General features: G+C 38.0%; 1 protein-coding gene across 4 annotated transcripts; it reads right to left on the bottom strand.

Annotated features, from left to right (window-relative positions):
* Positions 1-1,956: 1,956 nt before the first annotated feature.
* lnpa (limb and neural patterns a) lies at positions 1,957-19,643 on the bottom strand. 4 transcript variants are annotated; one of them, XM_079618387.1, is made up of 13 exons: positions 19,497-19,643; positions 17,253-17,340; positions 16,950-16,991; positions 13,296-13,483; positions 13,108-13,166; positions 12,645-12,685; positions 11,367-11,450; positions 11,235-11,286; positions 9,225-9,407; positions 6,660-6,765; positions 4,754-4,824; positions 4,359-4,541; positions 1,957-2,951 (listed from the first exon to the last, which is right to left on the bottom strand). In XM_079618387.1, the coding sequence occupies exons 2-13, from the start codon at positions 17,277-17,279 to the stop codon at positions 2,785-2,787; spliced, it is 1,203 nt and encodes a 400-aa protein (XP_079474513.1). In that variant the 5' UTR covers positions 17,280-17,340; positions 19,497-19,643; the 3' UTR covers positions 1,957-2,784. The 4 variants fall into 4 exon arrangements, with proteins under 4 accessions (XP_079474513.1, XP_079474515.1, XP_079474514.1 ...); XM_079618389.1 differs by having other exon boundaries at positions 4,386-4,541; positions 19,497-19,619; XM_079618388.1 differs by having other exon boundaries at positions 19,147-19,549.
* Between the last annotated feature and the right edge of the window lie 3,080 nt (positions 19,644-22,723).

The following is a 22,723-nucleotide window of genomic DNA, read 5'->3' as shown; positions in this document are numbered from 1 at the left end:
TTATATATTAGTATAGCTTTAACAAATATTAATAGACCTTGAAAATATATGCCAGCAGTGTTACAACCATAATGAAATGAGCCTCCAAACTGTTAGAGCTATGACAATTTATTGGCTTAATAAAATACCTTAAAAAAAACGCATCTCTGTTTCACTTTTACATTTCAAATTCCTCAGCTCTCTGAAAAGCCAAGTCAATGTTGGTTCTTGTTTTATTACAGCTTTCTCTCCTCTGTTCAGTGTTTGTTTTAAACGGGAGATTTAGCAGCTCATGTCATTCTTGCTCGATGTGACAACTAACCTCTTCCACTCCAACACGAGAACTTTTCTCTTTTATGCAACTTCCGGCATAAAACATCCCTAATGGTGTAAAATATAAATGCGTAATAGGCTTACCATAGTGAATCAGGGAGAGACAGGAACATGTTTTGGAAGACGGATTGATGATGTATGGAATTTTGTTAAAGGGGAACTTGGCAACTATTTCAACTTAATAAAACCGTTTAGAAATCATTTGGATGGTTAAATAACCCGTTCTGGTGACTTTCCCCGCTCCCCCAGCGTTCCCAGGCGGAAAGCCAACCTTGCACCATGGGGACTAACGTCCCGGTAAGTTCAAGGGGGTAATCCATCCGCTGGAAACCGAAGCTTCCCCGGGAGCCGCCATTGGCTATCAAGCCATCACCTGCTGTTAGCACTCCACTGACTCCCATTCATTGTGGCGTCACTTTGACAGCGGATAACTTTACATCTGAGGGGTTTAAAGACTCCATTTGTCCAATATTTATTTCTAAAGAATCACAACAATGTATAAAAGGCTCCATTACCTTGTATCTTACGCTACAGCCCCGTAGAAGCAGTTTTTGTAAAAATAGGCTAACGATTGCGTCATACCCGCGTGACTCTCTGTCACACAGTCGAGAAATTACCGTATAGACCGGCAGAGAAGCTCGCAGCAGGCAATCGGGGGACGTGGAGACAAAGTCCAATAAAGTCAAGGGAGAAGCCCATAGAGAGTGATAAAGTTGCTCCTACTGCTAGCTCATGGACAGCTAATGCTCACGCTCTCCGTCTCTGCGAGATTCGGAAGGGAATGATTCAGATTTCTCTCGGCACAGCGACTAGAAGACTGACAGCTGTCAGACACGTTGCTCACGTCACATCTACGTCGTCAAGCTCAGTTTGAGTCTGCGCAGTTCGCCCGGCCATCAGGAAGTGAGTGCTTCTAATTGACCACTTTTCTCCGTTGAAACCTATGGGGTCGCTGTGTCCAGTTTATATACCGTCTATGGGCAAGTTGGAAATAGGAAGTCTTGTGAGAACGAGCGAGAAACACGAACTGCTTTACGGCAATTCAACATACATGTCAATGTTTTATGATACGGTGTATTACCCGCCTCGGTAGACATATCTCCACGCGATAAAGTTAGCCGGCTCCGATAATAACATATACACATGAGCAGCGGTAGAAAGGGGGAGGAGGGCGCCGCAAGTGAGTTTTTTTTACGACAGTGTTGTGAAATATACGCCGCACAGCTGTAGGGGGAGCTCGTGAGGAAAACATGCGACAACAAAAGTGAAAATCAGCAAAGAAATGGCTTGAGTTACGGTGTTCCCCTTTAATTCAGAAAAAAACAAAAAACAGTGTACCTTTAATTTTTCTTTCTAATAAACGCCTCTCTGAGCTGATACGCAACGGGAAAAAGGAGAACATTTTGTTTGGAAAAAGGTGGATTCGAATTCGGGTCAAAAACTACCATCACCCGCCTTGCTCTCCACGCCACAGATTCTGTTAGCAGCGGGATTGCATTTGCAATTTTCTTTGGAGGCGGAGCTAGTATAATTAGCCTGCCAATAAGACGGGCTATTTACACTTGGTGCAAGTGGACACTTCATTAAACAATAGTACAAAAAAAAAAATCTTGCTTTTCTGTGCCATAAAACACAACATCAGGATAATGTTTTAAAAACTTTATTTCTCATATTAATCCTTGTAGACAATAATAAAAACAGCACTGTATCTCCGCACATAATGCTATGCTTGATAACTGACTATTCATCTGCTTATTAAATCTGAACAGGCCGAACATGAAGGCACGTGAGGCTGAGCACACACTGTAGAAATAAGCAGACATTCCTATGGCTGAACCTGAACAGACATGTAAACACGGGACCAATCTCTCGCCGCACAGCACCTAATGTATGCTGCACCTCAAAAACAGGCACTGAGAGCATATTAATAACTATAAATATTATAAATATACTTTTGAATGACATTTTTTGCATTATTACATATTGTAAATAAGAATATCAAATACATTCAATCACAAAACAGTGCTTATAATGGAGGGTGAATGGAAATGAATGTCAATAGCTGCTTTTCATGCCAACTAAGAGAATAATAAGCCGTTATGTGCTGAACGTCCTGCATTTAAGCTTTTACATACAGGTTCTATTCACATAACATGTAAACAAAGACGAAATATCGTTTTCCTATTAAACTCCGCAATGTAACTAATTATTGCAGATCCATCTTAACTAATAATCATTTTACCCTAAAAAGTAACCCTCACAATAATCCCCCTTGTAGCTTCTACTTAGCTTAACTAATGTATTAAATAACACTGCAATATAACATAGAAATTAAAACAAAAGGATACAAATAAACTGAAGGTAAAGAGTAAGAAGAGCAAACTTCTCTGTAAATCAAAGCCACACGCATACACACACACACACACACACACACGAGAGGAAGAGACTTCGCTTTCTATTGGCATATTCACACTACTCCACTTCCATGGCGGACACGTCGAGCTCGGCCTGTGATTGGTCAGGGAGGTGTGTGTGTGTGTGTAGATCTGGATCTGCTGGCTTCTTCTCTTCTGAAGGACTCTCGTCTGTGTGATCTCCAGCTTCTGAGGTCACATGTCCTGGACTCGCTGCTTTATCCTCTGATCAACAAATCAAACCAGCACTTGTTAGTAAAATCAGATTTCTCTGTAAACAGAGGCATAATATCATTGATTTTGGTTTGACTTGATTTTCCTTGTGGTTTTAAAATAATCTGTCAACCTTACAATCACAAATCACCCAGACTATTTCCTCTCAGCTAGTTGAGAAACTGTTTATGACGACAAAACCATAAATCAGTCAGTGAGGGGGTGACAATGGGTAACAGTATTTTTATTATTAATAAAAAAAAAAAAAAGTATTTTAAATGTTCCTGTGATTATTCCTGATGAAGCTGAATTATCAGCATCATTACTCCAGTCTTCAGTGTCACATGATCCTTCAGAAATCAGTATAATTAAATCAATTAAATAATTCATGAAATAAAAACACTTATTTTGTTACAGAAGATTTCTATTTCAAATAAATGCTGTTATTTGTATCTTTCTATTCATCAAAAAAAATCCAGACAAAAAGTTTTGTATTTAGTTTCCACAAAAATATTAAGGATGCAAAAATGGTTTTCCACATTAATAAAAATAATGACCATTATTAATAAATGACAAATAATAATAATGCAAAAAAAAAAAATCATATTATACTGATTTCTGAAGGATCATGTGACACTGAAGACTGGAGTAATGATGCTGAAAATCCAGCTTTGATCACAGGAATAAATTACACTTTAAATTATATTAAAACAGAAAACCGCTATTTTAAAGTGTAATAATATTTCACAATATTACTGTTTTAACTGTATTTTTGCAGAAGAGGCTTCTTTCAAAAACATTACTCAAGTAAGGGATACTGAACAGTCAGCAACATATCCAATTATCAGGAAACTTACAAAGTACAAAAATACAATACGGAAATTAAAATACTGTTAATAAAAAGACAATATATATTCACTGCAAACCAGCAACCAGACAGAGAGGGTGAGGAAAAAAGGTTAAAATAAAATGTTTTACATTTACATTATGAAATACATGTAGCTAGAACTAAACTCCAGAATGAAAAACTATAAAAACTGAGCGCACACACACACACACACTGTATCATCAGTCATCACTTGCCATTGACTGAGCACATAATAACAGTAGAGAGCAAGACAGAAGTGTGTGTGTGTGTGTGTGTGTGTGTGTGTGTCAGGTAGAGACACAGGGTAAAGCCCTACTAACTAGGCAGCACTGTGGGGGGGGGGATACAAGACTCTAAAGCCTTTAATCACCTCACAGATCTGCTCTCAGTACATCAGCAAATGTCCTCTCAGAGGGCATGAGCAGCAGGGACTCACACACACACACACACACACACACACACACACACACACTGAACCTGCAGTAAACAAACCCACCCCTTCTAAAATCAAAAGCGTTAATACTGTCAGAATATGAGCATCACACACACACCTCCTCCTCCTGCTGGAGATCTGGTACCTGGGGCAGGTGGAGCACTAGACAGGTCTGTCTCCATGGCAACAGCAGGGGGGTCTTGGCTCATCTTGGCTTCTGCGGTGAATTCTGGGAGACGTGGGGCCTGGGGACGTGTCTTCCGGGCCGGGTTCAGGAAATAACAGTAGGCACATCTGAATGCTAAAACATCGGCGATAAAAACAAACTCAACTTATCCGAAATGATCCTTAGACACATGAATATAAAGACAAACATGCAGCACATTCACAATTCGGGGGGAGGCATTCACACTTGTTTACAGAATACAGAAGATGTTTTTGCAATGTAAAGAGCTCAGACAAGACGGACAGTGAACCGTCAGTCAAAGTCCAACGTTTTTCTCTGATTCTTACCAATATATTCAAACTCCTCCTTTAAAGCCATACCATTATGAGACACACACTGCTGGCATATCAGAGCATATCTGCAACAAGAAGAGACAAGTTATTACATTAAGCTTTTAAAAAAAAAGCTGTGTGTTGGTAGCTACATTAAGTCTAAGGATGTAAGAGAGCACATGACATTAATATGTCCCACATTCACATTAAAACCACATTCACACTTATTGTGCACAATTTATCAGTCTTCAAAAGCTCGGGTCAGTAGCATTTCTTTCTCACCAAATATGCATTTATCATAAATACGTGTGTGTGTGTGTGTGTGTATATATATATATATATATATATATATATATATATATATATACATACACACACACACACCAAAACATTCAGTAAACAATATTGAGAAATATTATTTTAATTTTAAAGGCTGTTTTCTATGTGAATATATTAAAGTGTAATTTATTCCTGTGATCAAAGCTGAATTTTCAGCATCATTACTCCAGTCTTCAGAGTCACATGATCCTTCAGAAATCAGTGTAATATGATGATCTGATGCTCAAGAAACATAATGATTATTGTTATCAGTTGAAAACCGCTGTGCTGCTTCAGATTTTTGTGGAACCATTATATTTTTCTCTTTAATTAATAAAGTTCAATAGAACTTGTTTATTTGAAATATAAATATTTTGTAACATTATAAATGCCTTTACTGACACTATCAATTTAATGCATCCTTGCTTGCAAAAAATAATAATACTGACCCCAATCTTTTGAACAGTAGTCTACCGTTTCTAAAAAGAAAAGGTTTTTCATAACAGTTCATAAACATATCAACCAGCTCAATTGACCCTTCGCAAAGACCCGCCCCCCTTAGTTACTGTCGCTATGTCCAACAAGCTACGCCGCTCTCACACACACCATGTTCTCACGCAGTGAAAAACACATCGCGGAGCAGAGAGGACACTGACAACGCACCGACAGACAGGACAGACCAGCTTACTTCTGATATTAAACATATTAAACAAAGTCTCACCTTTCAAATTTGGTCATTTAAAAAAAAAAAATGTAAACAATAAATAGCGTTTTGTGTCTTTTTAATGTGTGTGACAGATCGCTGTGTCGCCTCAGTTAAAGCTGCTCGTGAACCGATCATCTCTTCCTTCTAGTTCATTTATAGCATCAAATAAACATGAATGAACATCAGAAGGAATGTTGTTTTAACCGCGGAAAGGCGTCAGTACACTCCGCTTCTCAAGCTCAAATCCTCCCATGTTAATCTACTAACTCTCCTGACTGCTTTGGCGGACAAAATGGCGACTGGCGAAGTATGATTGGTCAGATCACCTGTCAATCAAGCTCCCTGCGAAGGGTCAATTGAATTCTTAGATTTTTTAAATCCGTTTTATCGCACGTCAGACAAATAAATGTATGAGTGCGTGGGCAAGTAACGGCAGACTCATGTCAAATCAGGCAAGGTTTCATGCATGCCTGTAGCACAACATGAGTCGGGTTCACAACACTCTCAGCGATAGAGATAAATGCAATTATTACTACGAATAAAATCCAGATTTTGTTTAACTCTCCAAACCAAGGCCTGCGAAACAATGATTATTGGTGTACATGTAAACATAATCAGAGTAAAGACTTCATCACAGTGCATAAACACTCAATGTTTCACTTGGAAACGCATGAAAAGCAGAAATGCATTACAAATTCTTATCGAAACGGTTTAGATGCGTGCTATTTTAATTCTGAAAGCAATTCAGCTAAACTGATCTTTATTCTTAGGGCTTGCCTGAACTGAAGCTGAACTTCTCTGCATTACATGGCGATCTTTCTTTTTCAGAAATCACATCACACCCTGATTCTGCTCAGTGTACAGATATAAATCATGATTTGAAGATAGACCGTTCACCTGTTCTGAGGTCCATCACCCACTAGGTACTCAATGACCCTGTCCATGGCACCTCGATCTCTGGGGAGGACGGGTCTGGCCAGCGGAGGACCTGGAGGGTGCATTCCTGCGCACACACACACACACACACACACACACGTCAGTGCACACTGCAGACTGCATCCGTGGCTCAGTGCTGCATGGCCGATGATGAATGATAAGAGGGACAGCTTTTAATAACGACACTGATATGGACCTCCCTCCTCATGCCCGCTGTGATCCACACTCATAATTAATATAATTTAACATCAAGAGCAATCATAGCCAGAAGACTGGTCATTTCTGCCAGACTTGGCATAGTCAGGAATCCCTGCTGCTAACTCATTTACCAGCATATGGAGACGCCGCAGTGGGCCAAGGTGCTTTTCACTTCCAATTCCTTCCTAAAGGTGTTCGCTTGAACAGGGCCCAGATCTGTTCACACACACAGCACACTGCGTGACGAACGCAGCAGGGCCTGTGTCACCTGTCACTCACTGCTAACAGGTGTGTGTGTGTGTGTGTGCGTGTGTGACCGGAGACCAAAAGAGAGAGAGAAAAAAAGCTATAGGATCTATAGAATAATGTTAACACACACAGCTCTAGTGTTATTTATATACTAATATAGTGTTTATTAATATTTCTAATTACCATTTACTTAATATTATTTGTAATTTCAGCATGTGCTTCTGTCAGTTTATATATACAAATGTTATATATACACACACACACAAGTTAAAATGTAATGAAATTGAAACATATGAAACACACACGCATTTATACATAGTATATAGGTTCATAATATATTAGTTTCAATTTCAGTAAATTTAGTATTTAACTTTCAGTTAACAGGTTTCATTTAAGTCTTTGTAATATTTAATTCAGTTTTATTTCATCTGGACTCCTCAACATCTTGTCGGTTTAATTTCTGGTTCAATTCACAAACGTTACAAAAAGGCTCAATTCATTCACTCTTCAATTGAAGGTCAAATTTACAGAATATTAAATGATAGTCTTGTTTGTTTGTATAAGCAGCTTCATTAATTTGCAAGGGTTATGTTCATAAGTAGTTTGCACTGTTTAGCACATATTACTTTAAAATAGTACATGAAATTAAAAACATTTCACATAGCAGTTCGCTACATTGTTGCCACAGTTCTCATCTTTGAAATAAAAAGTTATTTTGCCTTTTATTCCAATTTGGTGTAAACATTTCTTAACTTTTGGTGATGGAAATAACGGAGGAGAAAAAAAATCCATGTTTTTTTTGTTCCTTTAAAAAGGAAATGAATACAGGTCTCCAGGGTCTAAAATTAACACTCGCCAAGTGCCAAATGAGAGGAAAATTGGCGTTGGCAAGTTTTTTTATGAATTCTAACAATGCATTGTTGTGAGAACATGAATGTGAACGACACTCAAGACATTTGACAGGCCAGCGCTGCATTTAAGGCTTGACCATTTAAATAATACAAGCGCAAGACGATTGCAAAAGGGAGCTCAATACGTTACTTGCGAAAACCGCGTCTCAGACAGCGCCCGCTCTTTCACAACATCTTGCACTTGAGCACAAAAATTCAGACAAAATTATGTAAAAAATAATAATAATAGCGTGAAGTGAACGTAAACAGTTGAGGAAGTAAACGCATGTGTAACAGTATCAGTATATTAGACCCGTGCCTAAAATTGGTGCTGCTGTCTGCTTTTAATGTTAATCAAGCAACAACTCACTGCCCTTAACTGAATAACTTTGGTAACTTTAATAAGGATGTTGAATTTATACATTAAAGACCATTCAGTGTTATTTTACATTTGATTACTACATTTCTGTACCTGAAAAGCACTGTTTATTTAATTTGTATCTTTGTTATATTGCACTTATTTGTGATTTTGCTTGTAATTTGATTATTTGTTCTTTTATTACTGACTATTTATATTAATTAGGCTAGTAGTTTTAGCTGTGGTATTGAAATTGGAATAGAGAATAAAGCAATAAGCCCCGCGTCGTGCCTAACAACCCCCTTAGCTGTTCTAAATCCACTGTAAAACACGCTTCAAGGGGCTTATTGCTTTTATAAAACGGTTACTCCATAAAAATATTCATTTTAATATTTATTTTATTCATAAAATAAACACCAGCAACAAAAATATAACGTTATAACATGTATTCCTCCGCCAAGCAATGTAGTTCCAGGGAGGTTGCTAAGCAACATGCAGCAACAAAGCATCACAAACGGCAGTTGCGCAGTAACACTAATGTAATGCGGTCACAGGTGTGTGTTTGTGGAGTAATTTACAACGGGTTTGAACGTGGCTCAACCAATCAGAATCAAGGACTGGAACTATCCGTTTTATAAGTGTGTATTTTCACTGGTATCTAAAATGTTGGTGTAATTTCTGACCGTTTTTGAAAAGCCGGTGACTTAAGAAAATGTACCGGCCATTGGCAAAAAGTTAGTTTTAGGCCCTGCAGGTCTTTGTTGAAGCACCATTACCAGCCCATCTATGCCAACCAAAGCCAATCAGACACTGAGAGAGGACATGACTCACCCATCCCCGGGCCCGGAGTGCCAGCCGGGGTCCCAGGCCTCCTGATCAGACCGAGAGGGGTTGAGGTGGACAGACCCTTTTCAGGTGGCCCACCCGGGGCAGACAGTGGAGTCGGGGGGACTGATCCAGGACCGGGAGGTGGACGTCCAGCGGGACGAGGGGACACGAGCCTCTGACGCAGCTCTGAGCAGAAAATCACATGATTGAGACAGTAAAACACAAGAAAACGCTCAGAGGCCATAAACACACACAAGTGTTCAATTCGCTCCGTGCACAATATGGCGACCGTTGACGTTCGAACCCTGAGTGTGCGGGCCAGTACTTCCTGTGATCTGACAGCGAGAGCAAGAGACAGCGAGAGCAAGAGACAACAGCGACCGAGTGCCATTACTAGAGAGATAATTTTTCACAATGAGTGTTTTTAGGATTCAAGAGAGCCGACTTGCCTTTCGGAGGATGACAGCCTCAGCACTTCATTGTTGTGTGCCGTTATATGTACCGTTTCGTCACGTTACAACTAAGTCAGCTTTCATGCATTCCCCGTTGACGCTGCGGTACGGGCCGAGTGGATGCAGAAGATCCGGAGGGATGACTTCAACCAGACCAAATTTTTAAATGCATATAATTTTCAGTGTATTTCACCTGTGCGTTTCATACAATATTTTACTACGTGTAAAATATACACAAACTTATATTAAATTGTTTGTGGTAACGTTACCTAGTTAAAAATGTAAAATATGTGATGATAATATTGATCGAGCAATTCACCTATGGCTAAGCCCCGCCCCCCTTAGTTACTGTTGCTACCTCCGACAACTTCATCTGGGCTCTGGTTTGGTATCAACATGGCTTATGCTGTGACGGCTCTTCCTGATGAAATTTGATCAAACTTTTATAAAGCAGCAAATAAAGTGTCCGATAGAAGTAGGCAAAAGGGTCTGCAGTGTGCGTTTGAAGGCTATATTCAAGACATACCGGTGAAACGCAAGCAACAACAAGCTAAATAGAGGCAAAAGCATAACGGTCACAGTTAAAAAAAAATGAACCACAGCATATCCTAATCGAGACGTAGGCTGACTCACAATATCAAGGAGCAACACTGTTCATGCAAAGCTGGGTAGGTCTCTATTCACTTCTATAATCGTTATTACAAAGCAAACGGACTACGCGAGTATAAAGTTGTATTTATTAGCAGCGTGTGCTAGCGTATCAACAATTAGGGTAGAGAACCGAAATCATAACCTAAACCAGCATAAAACTGTCTAACTAGTATAACTTCACAGTAAGGTTAAAAGCAAAAATAGAGCACACAAAAGTGTGTTGTTGATCTTGAGGGGTTTCGCTGACTGAGGACGTCCACACACTTTAATCCAAAAATGACACTTGTCAGGATTTGACTTCGGTTTTGGGAAGGGAAAAAAACGGACACCCCCCTCCAACCTCTCTGGGAAACAAGTATCTGTGTTACAAATGCCCCAGGCACAACGTTTAACCATATTTTTGATAAAACTACGACGTAATAGCCTGCCGAGACCAAAAATATGAGACGCCTGTGTTAAAGTCAATGGTAAGTAAGTGAAAATATATGCATAGAATTGAGAAAATAGTATTTATGGAGATAAATTGTCTAACCGGAAGTGTCTAACCGCACACTCGCTGTTCGGAAATCTAACATGGCGGCCACGTGCAACTAGTCCATACGAAGGGTTCGATACCACAGAATCATCGGTATCTATGTATAATTGCGCACCTGATCTCACCGTACCATTTCTAAAACACGTTAACCATTACTCTTATGTTCATCAAAATATTGTTTCACAGTTGGCTCTGATGTTGCTGCATGGTGAAAACCATTTTCCTGCACACTTGTCTTCTCTTTCATCAGTAGGAAAGTTATCAAGTTATTACACTGATGAAAGATTATAACAAATAATGTATCTTGATGAGATGCAAATGCACCAATTGTGAGTTCATGTCGACTTTAGACGGGGAAAGGACTCGCTGGCTCACCTTGGCCGTGTCTTGGAGTCGCCGGCGGGCCAATGGGTTGAGCTTCCATCTCCTAAACCAAGCAAAAACATGAATACACCATCACACATGTGCAAATAGATTCACTTACAGACTTAAGAATAAGGAACTTACAAGCTTTTTCTTAGAGTCTGGGTCGAACCGCTCCAGTATCAGCTTGGCATTTTTGTAGGTTTCAGTTTCCATTACCTGTTCAAGCTGTGCAAGAAAATATTACAATCACACAACCACAGTTACATCAAACAGAGATGCTAACCGACTAACAATGAAAACTAAAAGCTTATTTTGTTAAGAATTTCAAAAAACAATTCAATTTATGACATCTGCTTTTCATGAGCTGCTTATTTTTTAGTTTAATTGCAGAACGAAACCCGGTCCGTTTTCTCACAGTCTCCTGTTCGGTTTAATTTTAAAACTTCATTTCAGGGAAAGAGCAAATAGTGCTAATTATTTAACTTTAATGAATAGAATAATTACAAGCCCTACTGCGATAATGGGGAGTGCGAAAATCCATCAGCTGTAATTATTGAAAGTTATTAGACATGACAGTGGATGACAAGCAATTTCTCAGATTTATTTCCTCCCATCACTAAACACTATTAATTTAAGGACAAGTCGTTAGCTAAGCACTTTACCAAGTAAAGTCTTTGTGCCAATTACCCGCTGTCTTCATTGATTTCAGATTATTTATTAAGAGCAGAAATTATCTCTTTCTCTCACTGACAGCAGAGAGGCGCAATATGATGAAAGCTAAACAGGACGCTGTTGTGCTAACATTAGTATAGGGCTAACTAGCTCGTACGGGAAGAGAGAAGATCTCTGACTGGGGGAAATTACTAGCTCATCGCTCATATTAAAAAATCCTGACATTCATGAGAGGGCCTGCGCTCCAGTATCTCTTAAAGTCAATCATTTTATCCCTTAAAACTCCTCTTTGATCCCTAAAATTACACATTTAAACCTCTTTTCCCTGAAAAAAAAAAGGTTTCTTCATGCTTTAAAATAGCTTGAATGTAGCTTTACTCCCTTGCCTCATTTAGTACACATGGTTCTATGAATATGCAAATGAGCCCCGCCTTCACGCGTTGATCTGATTGGTTACAAGGTAGTGTGTGACGTCAGAAACACCAGCGATTTCAAAACGTGTTTTTGAGACTGTCTTTGGTTCACTGCCGTTTTAACAAGAAAATACTCAGCAATGCTGTCGAATTATGAATTTAAAGCATATTAAAAACTCCACATAGACATATAAACAACATTAAAAGCTGGATTTCCACCACAGGGGGACATTAAGTGCTCTATACAGGTATGAAAACAGACACAAACTAGCCCAAAATGAACTACACACCAGGAAGTGACATTCACAGAAAGACACGGCTACTGATTACTCACTATTTTCTTTTTCTCTGCTTTCAGATCTTCTAATTTTTCATCTAAGATGCAAAATAAAAATCACAAAAATGAACGTGTAGATATGATTAAAGGCACGTTCACACCAAGAACGATAACTATACTAATGATAATTATTTAGTTCTAAATGTAAATGAATAGCAGATTTCACACCACAAATAGAAACGATAATGTTGGAATCACATTCATAACTATTTTACAGCTGATGAATGATAAAAAAAACATTGACAGCCAATCAGAATCCATCCTGCTTTAAGAGCTTGAGACGACAAAACTGCAGCGCAAAGTTATAATAAACAGAACGATATCGTTTGTAGCATATAGTTATCGTTCTTGTGAGAATGGGCCTTAAAGACTACGGTCATCATCATTACAGACTGACCTCGTATCGAGATCAAATATAAAGTATTGAGTTCAGATGTTGGGTTCACAGGGAAATTCTTACTGTTTCTCTCCGTTCGTTTGTTGTATAAAACAATCAGCAGTTTCCTCAGGAGCCAAACTCTGCAGGAAGGAAAAGCAACTAGTTTCATTTATAACTCATCATAATAAGAAAAATGTACACTTTGAATCAAAACCGAATGAACAGAATTTCCCGTCATCCCTTCGATGATCTAAACCCACAGTACTTACACCAGAGGAAATATCAAGAATGGTGACGCCACTATCACTTTGCCCATCATCTGCTCCGGGATGTACCAGGCGTAGACGACCGCGCAGGCGATCATGTACAGCAGGACCGAGTACAACAGCAGCCGGTAAACCCATAGCTTCCGCTGCTTCTGGTTCTTCTCTCGGTTCTCCTCAAGGGCCTGGATGTCCTGAGAGAGATCATTTAAAAACAAGTCATTAGTCTCATTCAAATGGAAAATACTGTCAGATTTGGATTATCACTCATATTTCAACTACATTTTGTGTTTTCCTACTAAAGCATGATTTCTAGTGATGCTCCGATTGATCGGCCGCCGATCATGATCGGCCGATATTGGCTAAAAATAGCTTGATCGGCGAACCCCAAAAGGGCCGATCAAAAAAGCCGATCACTTGACGTAAATTACTCGCAAGACTTTTTCCCATCTGCATGCGCGGCGCACGGGCACACAACAGCAGACCGGAGCTTGCCAGTGGCAACATGAGTTCTTCTCCCGTCTGGAAGTTTTTTAAAGTGTCCGAAAAAAATGAGCCATTTGCAATGTATGTCGTGCTTAAATCCCTCGAGGTGGAAGCCACCAACGGCATTTTACCACCACTAACAGGATTAGGCATCTTTGAACGGATTTTCATCCGAGGTCTTAAACTACATTAAGTCAGGTCTAAAAAAGGTTTTACCCTTGTTCATTTCCAGAAACGCTGGCCGCAGAAAGTCATTACAGGGTAGCAAAAAAGTAGTCGTAGCCTACAAAGCGGATCTCTAGAGAGCAGGGGTCTCCAACACGGCGCTCGTGAGCTGGCAGTAGCTCGTGGCCTGACTGGAGGGAGCTCGCCAAGGGGCCGTTCACATATCACGTCTTTTGCGCGCTCAAGTTCGTCATTTCAAATGTAGGCGTGCGGCAAGCGCGCTCATTATAAAAACGATGCGGTCGTTTTTTCCAGGCGCAGCAAGATGACAAAATCTCAACTTCAGAATTCTGCAAAAGCCACTAAAACTTCTTTGTCGTTGTGGAGAGCGCAGTGCATGGTTGCATAGCAACGACAGACGCCACGGGAAAATCAGACCGAATTTTACCATTAGGCTAATAATAAAAGATAAGTTAATGTGCATTGTAAATGTCAGTAATTTATCTTTTTTTGACTCATTCTTTTTATTTAAAAAAAATTATTTAAAGGCTGAAATATGAGGTTTATCTTTTTACAAAACTTTTTTTGTCAAAACTTTATTTGCACTTGTACATGTTAGTAGATAACATGTTGCAAGACACTCTTTTAAAATCTAGCCATAATTTATGTTATATTGTAATGCTTATGTAAACAAAAAGAGCATATTGATGCTAATTTTATTTGTTATTTGCTGGTTAATGCGTGTGTAGGTCTTAAATTTCTATCTTTATGATCTTAAAATGTCTTAAAACGGTCTTAAATTTGACTTACAACAGGTCTTTCATGAATTTTTGTCTGATAAACAACCTACTGGTTTTGGGGTGTTTTGCATAATTAGTTGTTCCAGAAAAAAATAGTTATTGCCACCTCATAGTTACCAGTAGTTTTAATTTTTTTTTACAAATGGTGCAAACTCTGCTAGATTATAGATAAAAGATTCCCATTCCTCTGCCATTCTGTGATCGGCAATCGGCAGATCATGATTTTGGTGATCGGTAATCGGCCCCAAAAATGCTGATCGGAGCATCCCTAATGATTTCTGCAGGTTTTATAAAGGGAAATGTAAGACTTTTTAAGGCAGAGGAAAGGAAATTTAAGGAATAAACTGAAGGCAACGATACGTTCTCAAAATGTAAATGTCTAGGGAAAAACACAATGAGTTTTATTAGCAACACTTCAGAGTTTGACAGTACAACTTATAAAAGATATCCATTACTTTTTGACTAATTTCACAAAAATAGTAACATAAAATATAAAGTCTTGTTTTCTGTGAAATTGATCAAAATGAAGAGAGTTCATGATTAAAACAAGAGCAAACATCTACCAGAAAAATCCACTTAATTCAAAGGGAAGTTTTCATAAAACAAGAACAAATATCCATCAGCGAGGTAAGCTATTTTTCAAGACTTTATTTTACATTTGCAAGTAAATGTATCTTGATTGAAGGATGTTTAGATATTTTGTATCGGAAAACACAACAAAAATACAGATTATTCATTCAAATATTCATTGTTCTGCTATGCATGCAACATTGAATACCTTGATTATGAATTTATAACATTCTGCTCTGATTTAAGACCTTTTAAAGGCCTTCATTTGTATAAGAGTAAATTAAAACTTTGTTGCCGTACACCATTTTCAACTTAAAACTTATGCATTTAGGCCGTTCATTTATATGACGGCTGCGTTTCGCAGGGCCTGAAAATGCGAACTTTTTAAAACGGGTATCGTTTACAATACCGTTATCATCTCCGTGTAAACAACAAATCGTTTTGTTTTGACAAAATCGGGATCCCAAAAACTTTTCAGTATTTAGCACACTGTTGTCGTGTCACCTGCAGAAATCCTGCTTAAAAGTTTCTTACAAGAAAAGGCACAATCTGTGTTTGCGTTTATATAAATAGTACCTAGTTCTGAATACAAAGCCAAAAGTTTAAATACATTTCAGTCCAAAACTAATTAATACAACCGTGTGTAGACCTGTCACAATCAATTGTCATACAAACAATTGCGATTAACGATTGAATTTGTTTCGTTTAGGTCACATACATTTGTTAATGTGATGAGGTGAAGTATTGTGATCCAGCCAGGGATATGAGGGTATGTTTTAGCAGGATCAGGTTAAAAAAAAGTCACCAAATTACTACAAACTTTAAAATGTCGTGTGCCATACATTAAGTGCGGGAGGAAAATGTGTCAAAAACTTAAATCAAATCTCCATGACCAACGTAAATAAATACCCAAAGCAGAACTTGAGACAGGATCTGTTCAAGCGCCACACATTTGATTTACACGCACACAGATCTGCACACACACACGTGATACAAATTGGGTCAAACTTGTTCAGGACAAATCACATGTCTTTGGCTTCTAAACAGTAAATGTACAAAACAAATAAAAAAAAAGTGTTACTCAGCCAAGCCCTAAGAAATGCCAACCGAACAGACCTCTCTCAGTGAGGAACTGCATCCGTCCTAAAATATCTACTGAGTTACACACAGTGCCTGTTCTGTCGCAGATATGTGTGTCTGTTCTTCTATGAGCCATGACTGAACCTAAAAAAAACCCTGGTGTGAATAACACCAGTTTGAAGTCGCCATCAAATCAAAATGGGCAATTCTTAATCATCATGGAACATTGCAGTATTTATTATACTTGTTTTAATATAGTGCCCTCATAATCTTCAATCAAAATAACTTCCCGTCCCTCTTGCTCTTATGATGGGTTTACTTGCATGAGGGCGGGGCAATGGCCTGTCAATCACGTGAGATCCACCAATAGCAAACCACAACCATCCAAGACAAAATCAAGCCCCGCCCACATTTGTTCTTGTTTGAGAAGTTGATTCACTCGGGTATACGTCACAATAAGGAAGAAAAGACTATCACATATTCCGTGATTTAACTGCATAACCTTCAGTGTCAGAGAAGTACAACACGCAGAATGAGGGATGGCAGAACATTTTTATACCTTATCAAAACCCTCCAGGACCTCGACGGTGGATGGCTTGGCCTGTGAAAGAACACACGAGAGTTAGCAATAAAAAACGAATAGAAAATTGGTAGGAGGTACAAAAGTTTCTATATTTAGATTTGTTTACCTTAGTATGCAATATTAACTTACCTACACATATTAGTGAGTTTAAAAAAAAAATAAACAAATGGCAACAGCAGTAGCACACCATATATTTGTGCTATTTATCCATGCCACATTCAAATCAAATAGCAGCCTACATCTTCATCCTACCAGTTTGAGTGACTGAAGCACACTCACCCTCCACCGAGACACCACGGCGCCCATCTTGTGAGGGCAGTCCTTCTCGCTTCGCTGTTACTCGTCACGCCACGCCAGAGCCGGACACCTGTTCACGGAGGAAAACGCTTCTTTCAGCAACAACAACAATTAAGTTGCAAACGAGATCATGATTGACGGTTTCCACTTGAGGTGATATGAGGATTAGAGAACGGATTATAAAGACTCAGAAGGCTTTCTACAAATATGTGGACACTTAAAGGGTTAGTTCATCCAAAAATAAATTCTGTCATCATTTACTCGCCCTCATGTCGTTCCAAACCCGTAAGACTTTCATTCATCTTCAGATCACAACTGAAGAACTTTTATTGAAATCTGAGAGCTTTCTGACCTTCCATTGACAGTCTACACAAGTGACATTTTGACGCTTCAAAAAGTTCATAAAAAATAAATCATACTTCCAAATTGATTGGTCAGTTTATGGTAGTCAAAATGGAGCTTCAGCGAGAACCAATGAGGTTCATTCTCGTGTAACGCATCACGTTTGAGTTTCAGCAAGAACCAATGAGGTTCATTCTCGTGTTACGCATCACGTTTGAGTTTCAGCAAGAACCAATGAGGTTCATTCTCGTGTAACGCATCACGTTTGAGTTTCAGCAAGAACCAATGAGGTTCATTCTTGTGTTGCGCAGCGAGTTTGAGTTTCAGCAAGAACTAATGAGGTTCATTCTCGTGTAACGCATCACGTTTGAGTTTCAGCAAGAACCAATGAGATTTGATCTCACGAGTTGAGTTTGTTTATCTTCGCTGATCAATGTGTATACGGGAATAAAAGTCTAAATTCAATATGTTAATCATAAAGTGATCGAGTTTTCAAAAAGTTTGGACTAAACCACTCATTTAATATGGAGTTCAACAATTGCTTTATGAACATGTTGAAGGGTCAAAGTGGTAGTTGCGTAGCTGTCAACCGAGGGGCAGAAATCTCTCAGAGTTCATTAAAAATATCTTTATTTGTGTTCTGAAGATGAATGAAAAATTATTTCGGGTTTGGAACGACATGAGGGTGAGTAATTAATATCAGAATTTACATTTTTGGGTGAACTTTCCCTTAAGTTTCACTGACAAATGTATGAATTTTCCTGCATTAGGTACAAAAAAAGGTCTTCAAACAAATTGAGTTTTTCGCAGAACCATCTTCACTTTTCTTATTCATTTTAATGTATGTTTGAAGTAGGGCTGTAACAACAAGTAAATTAGTCAATTTGCGTGGAAGGCATTGAATTTGTTGCACTGTTTGTTCATAATCTTCCACCAAAACAATCGATAGAAAAAACTGAAGGGTTTGAAGTCCGTTCTCCTAAAGATCCTATCAGAGAAGAGTCCTATACAAGCAACACAGGTGTAGACAATCACATTTAACAACAACAACAACATGTATACAATATTCACTGCTGTTTGTAGTAAGTTTACTACAAACAGCAGTGAATATTATCTTAGTTTTCAAAAAAATCTATTGTTTTTATCATTTTAAGCAAAACCTTTTTTAATGCTTTGCTTGAAAAGCGTATTTTGAACTCTCTCTCTATTTACAATCAATAACATTTATATTTAGTTTTCTGATGCCTTTTCAGAAATTGAGTTTTGACTCCACACACACTTTATGAACCCACTGTATCTCGCACAAGCAGGGTTAGATGCTCAGAGATATCAGATATCACTAGATGAGCTCACAAAATCTGGAGGCTCTGGAAGTAACAAGACACTACTCTATTTTAAACTGCAGGCTTCTCAGATAGAAGGACCTTTAAATGCAGACTGACTGTATGAATCAGAGTAGACAGATAGTGCATGCAAAATACGAGAAGGACCCATGTAAGTCACTTTATATAACTTGTTCATAATTCAAACTCACCCTTTCAACTTCAGAGCAACTTCAGGAAAAGTCGATCTTGACGTGTAATGCGCACTTGATACAATAAACAATGCGAATCAAAAACTTCATGAGTTATTAATCTCAGTCTGGTTGCTAAAACATTGCGCTTTAAATGTGGTAGCATAGAATAAACTCGCCGACTGATGAATGATACTTCCTTAAACTGGAATATCAGGAATACTTGACTCTCTGACAGTCTAACTCGCTACTAGCGGCGGACATGATTAGACGACATGTTGTTCTCTTGCATGCACGCACTAGTACGCAGCTTTAATGTGCAAAACCACGCCGAAATCTAACAAAACCAAACATAATTTTGCATGCCTTACCCGTGAACACGAAATCCAGTAGAGACCTGCGTTATTATTCCTCTACTTCAACTGTAGACGTCATCAAACTGCTCCCACAAGCCCACGCGCCACGGACCTCCTCCTCTCCTTCGCCTCTCTGTCACGTGATCAAGCACTTTCGTTCTCTCAAAGCGCGGGAAAAATGAATGAACTTCATACCGTGCTTCCGGAAAGTTCACGACACAACTAAAGCAAAGGATTTATTGCATAAAAATACACGTGTTTTACTTATATTATGTATTTTGTATACATATAATATACATGCACCTGACACAGCTGCTGTTATTGTATCTGTTAACAATAAATTGTGTTAAAAATGAATTAAAAGCTGTTTTAAAAGAGTGCTAATGTTGCATTCAACTTGCTTTTTTATTTAAAAAAAGTTAATTAAAGTTAAGTTCAGTTAATGATGTATTAATTGAAGGGCAGAAACAATTGAAGTAATTAATATGTTTGTTAACCGATGATTATGAATATGATATATAGAAAAATAGCATTGGTGGACCTTTAGACGTCCAGTGCAGTGAAGGTTAAATGTGAATTCACTTATTTGTGGCACATTTTTAGATTTACGCTACATTTCTTTGTTCAGTGTCACTGTAAACGTGATAACATACAATTATAACATTAAGAAACTGTTAACTTAAACCTTTAAATTGTTCTGTTAGTGTACCCGCTTTGTTGTCGTTGTTGGATTAATATTTTTAACTTGAATAAAATAAATGAATTGTCTTGTCAGCTGCTTAGATCAATAGAAATGTATGTTTTGCAGAATTACCACTACTTTACCATTGAATAATAATAACAACATCAATAATAATAATGATAATAATAATAATATTGCATTATTGGCTAATCTAATTAATTTTGTTTTGTGCTATATACCGTACTGTGCAAGTCACATTGTGTGAGTGTGTGTGTGTGTGTGTGTGTGTGTGTGTGTGTGTGTGTGTGTGTGTGTGTGTGTGTGTGTGTGTGTGTGTGTGTGTGTGTCAATGAGTCTGCAACAGCAAAAGAGGAACAACAAGAACAGAAAAAAGAGAAACACAAGATCTACAACTGACTTCCAGTCATTACACATTTTACACTTATTATAACCTAAATACAAACAGTTTTCAACGTTTTTTGTATCAGAACAATATTAAAGAAAATCATTTGGATTGCATTGAAAATGCTAAAAATAGTATGCTCTACAAGAACAGTGCTGATAATCAATAAAGTAAACCTAACTCAGAGATTTTTTATTAATGTGAAAAATATTTCTGAAAAGAGATCCCATTTCTAATGAAGCTCTACACTTCATAAAGAGGGTCACACTAAATATTGATTTGATTTAGTTACTAAAAGTTAACTGATTAATAAAATCTATTTATGACCTTATTTTTAAAAGCATCCTGACTGTACAGCATTTTAAACTTTTCACAGAACTGTAGTTTTGCGGGAAGGTTTATTGAAGTGTCTTGGAGACGTTGCCACAGGATTGAGTCTGAGTTTCTTCATGTAATCACAGACGGACTCGATGATGCTGAGATCAGATCATACCAGCTGTTGCCAGACTCCTTGTGCATGCAAAAATATCTCTGGATTATTACAATAAGTGGCCAAAGGAATGTTTGGAAATATAAACTGATATTTCTACTGACACATACAGAAAATGATATAATAACTGGCTTAAAACCATTTTTTTGGGGTGAAAATACTAACGTGTCTAAGACTTTTGTATAGTACTGAAATATATATATATATATATATATATATATATATATATATATATATGCTGGGTTGTTTCAACCCAATTTTGGGTTAAATATGGAAAAACCCAAATGTTGGGTTAAAAATGTAATTAAAAAATGTAACCCAACGGCTGGGTTTGTCCATATTTGACCCAAAATTGGGTTGAAACAACCCAGTATTGGGTAAATAAAATATAGAAATATTTATATATATATATATATATATATATATATATATATATATATATATATATATATATATATATGCAGTATAAATATATTGTGGTCTCATTGATTTAGTCAGTATCCCAGTATTTGTGATTAATGCAGTTAAAGTAATCTGTTAAATAAATCTGGCCTGTAATATCTCAATATCTATTATCTATTAATATCTCAATATCTATTATCCCATGCAGCACTTTGTATTTAAATGATTAATTATCATAATTGGACATTATAAGACAATTGCAAGGCTGTTAAAAGAGCAGCGCATGTTGTGTGAGAACTGCAATGCTCCATACGGCTGGTGTTGTGTGTGTGTGTGATCTGATAACTGTGTAATGGAGAAAGGATGAGGCGTTCTGCATGAATCCTGAGTGTCCGAACGCCCGGCAGGAATATTGAAGATCAGCACCACGGACAGCAACTGTGCTTATAAATGCAGAACTCTCACAACACATTGCGAATGAATCCCATACCATCACAGAAAACTTTATGCATCTTCACATTTTCAAAAAAACATCAGAATGATTTATAAGCTGTTGTCCTCATGGGGACATTTCGGATATTGCCATTTTTGTGGGGACATTTTGTCCCCATAATGTAGGGTTTATCAGGACACACACACACACACACACACACACACACACACACACACACACAATTTGTCCATTTGCATGCATTGTAATTCTCTGCCAGAAGCAATATGATTTCTATTGCTTATTACTGAGTTAGTTCAAGTTTTCTTTAGTTTTACTCAACCCAATACACTTTGTAAATCCTTCATTTATGAGGTGAGACCAATTAGAGCTGATTCAGACATCTCAGATTCAATAAGGGGTCTGTTTGTTTTCAGTATGAATATTGATTCAAATTGTGGTAGGCCTGCATAAAACATTTGGTCATTTTACTTTAAAGCAAAACGACCTGGAAATCTGTAAAACGGATCATATATTGTAAATATTGGTGAGCTATATGTGTGTGAGTATTTACATACAAATCATTGACCACTGTCAGTGTGACTCGTTTAAAGCATTCCGTGTTAGTGAGATGGAAACTGACAGACTGCTCATAGCTGCACTTCTCGAGGAGTAACAGCTGTCAAGAACATTACAGCGCCACAATATCAGCACGCGCGCGAGGTGCCAATGAAGGGTACAATAATTGCGTTATTTCTTAGAAATACGATTCATCTGCGAAGTGTGATGTCATTGCAGGTAGTCCAAATGATTCGCAGCTTCAAGCCTCATGGCG

Source organism: Phoxinus phoxinus, assembly GCF_949152265.1.
Source record: "Phoxinus phoxinus genome assembly, chromosome: 7".
Classification (NCBI taxonomy): Eukaryota; Metazoa; Chordata; class Actinopteri; order Cypriniformes; family Leuciscidae; genus Phoxinus; species Phoxinus phoxinus.
The sequence above is the reverse complement of the archived record's forward strand: the minus strand, read 5'-3'. Positions and strand labels throughout refer to the sequence as shown.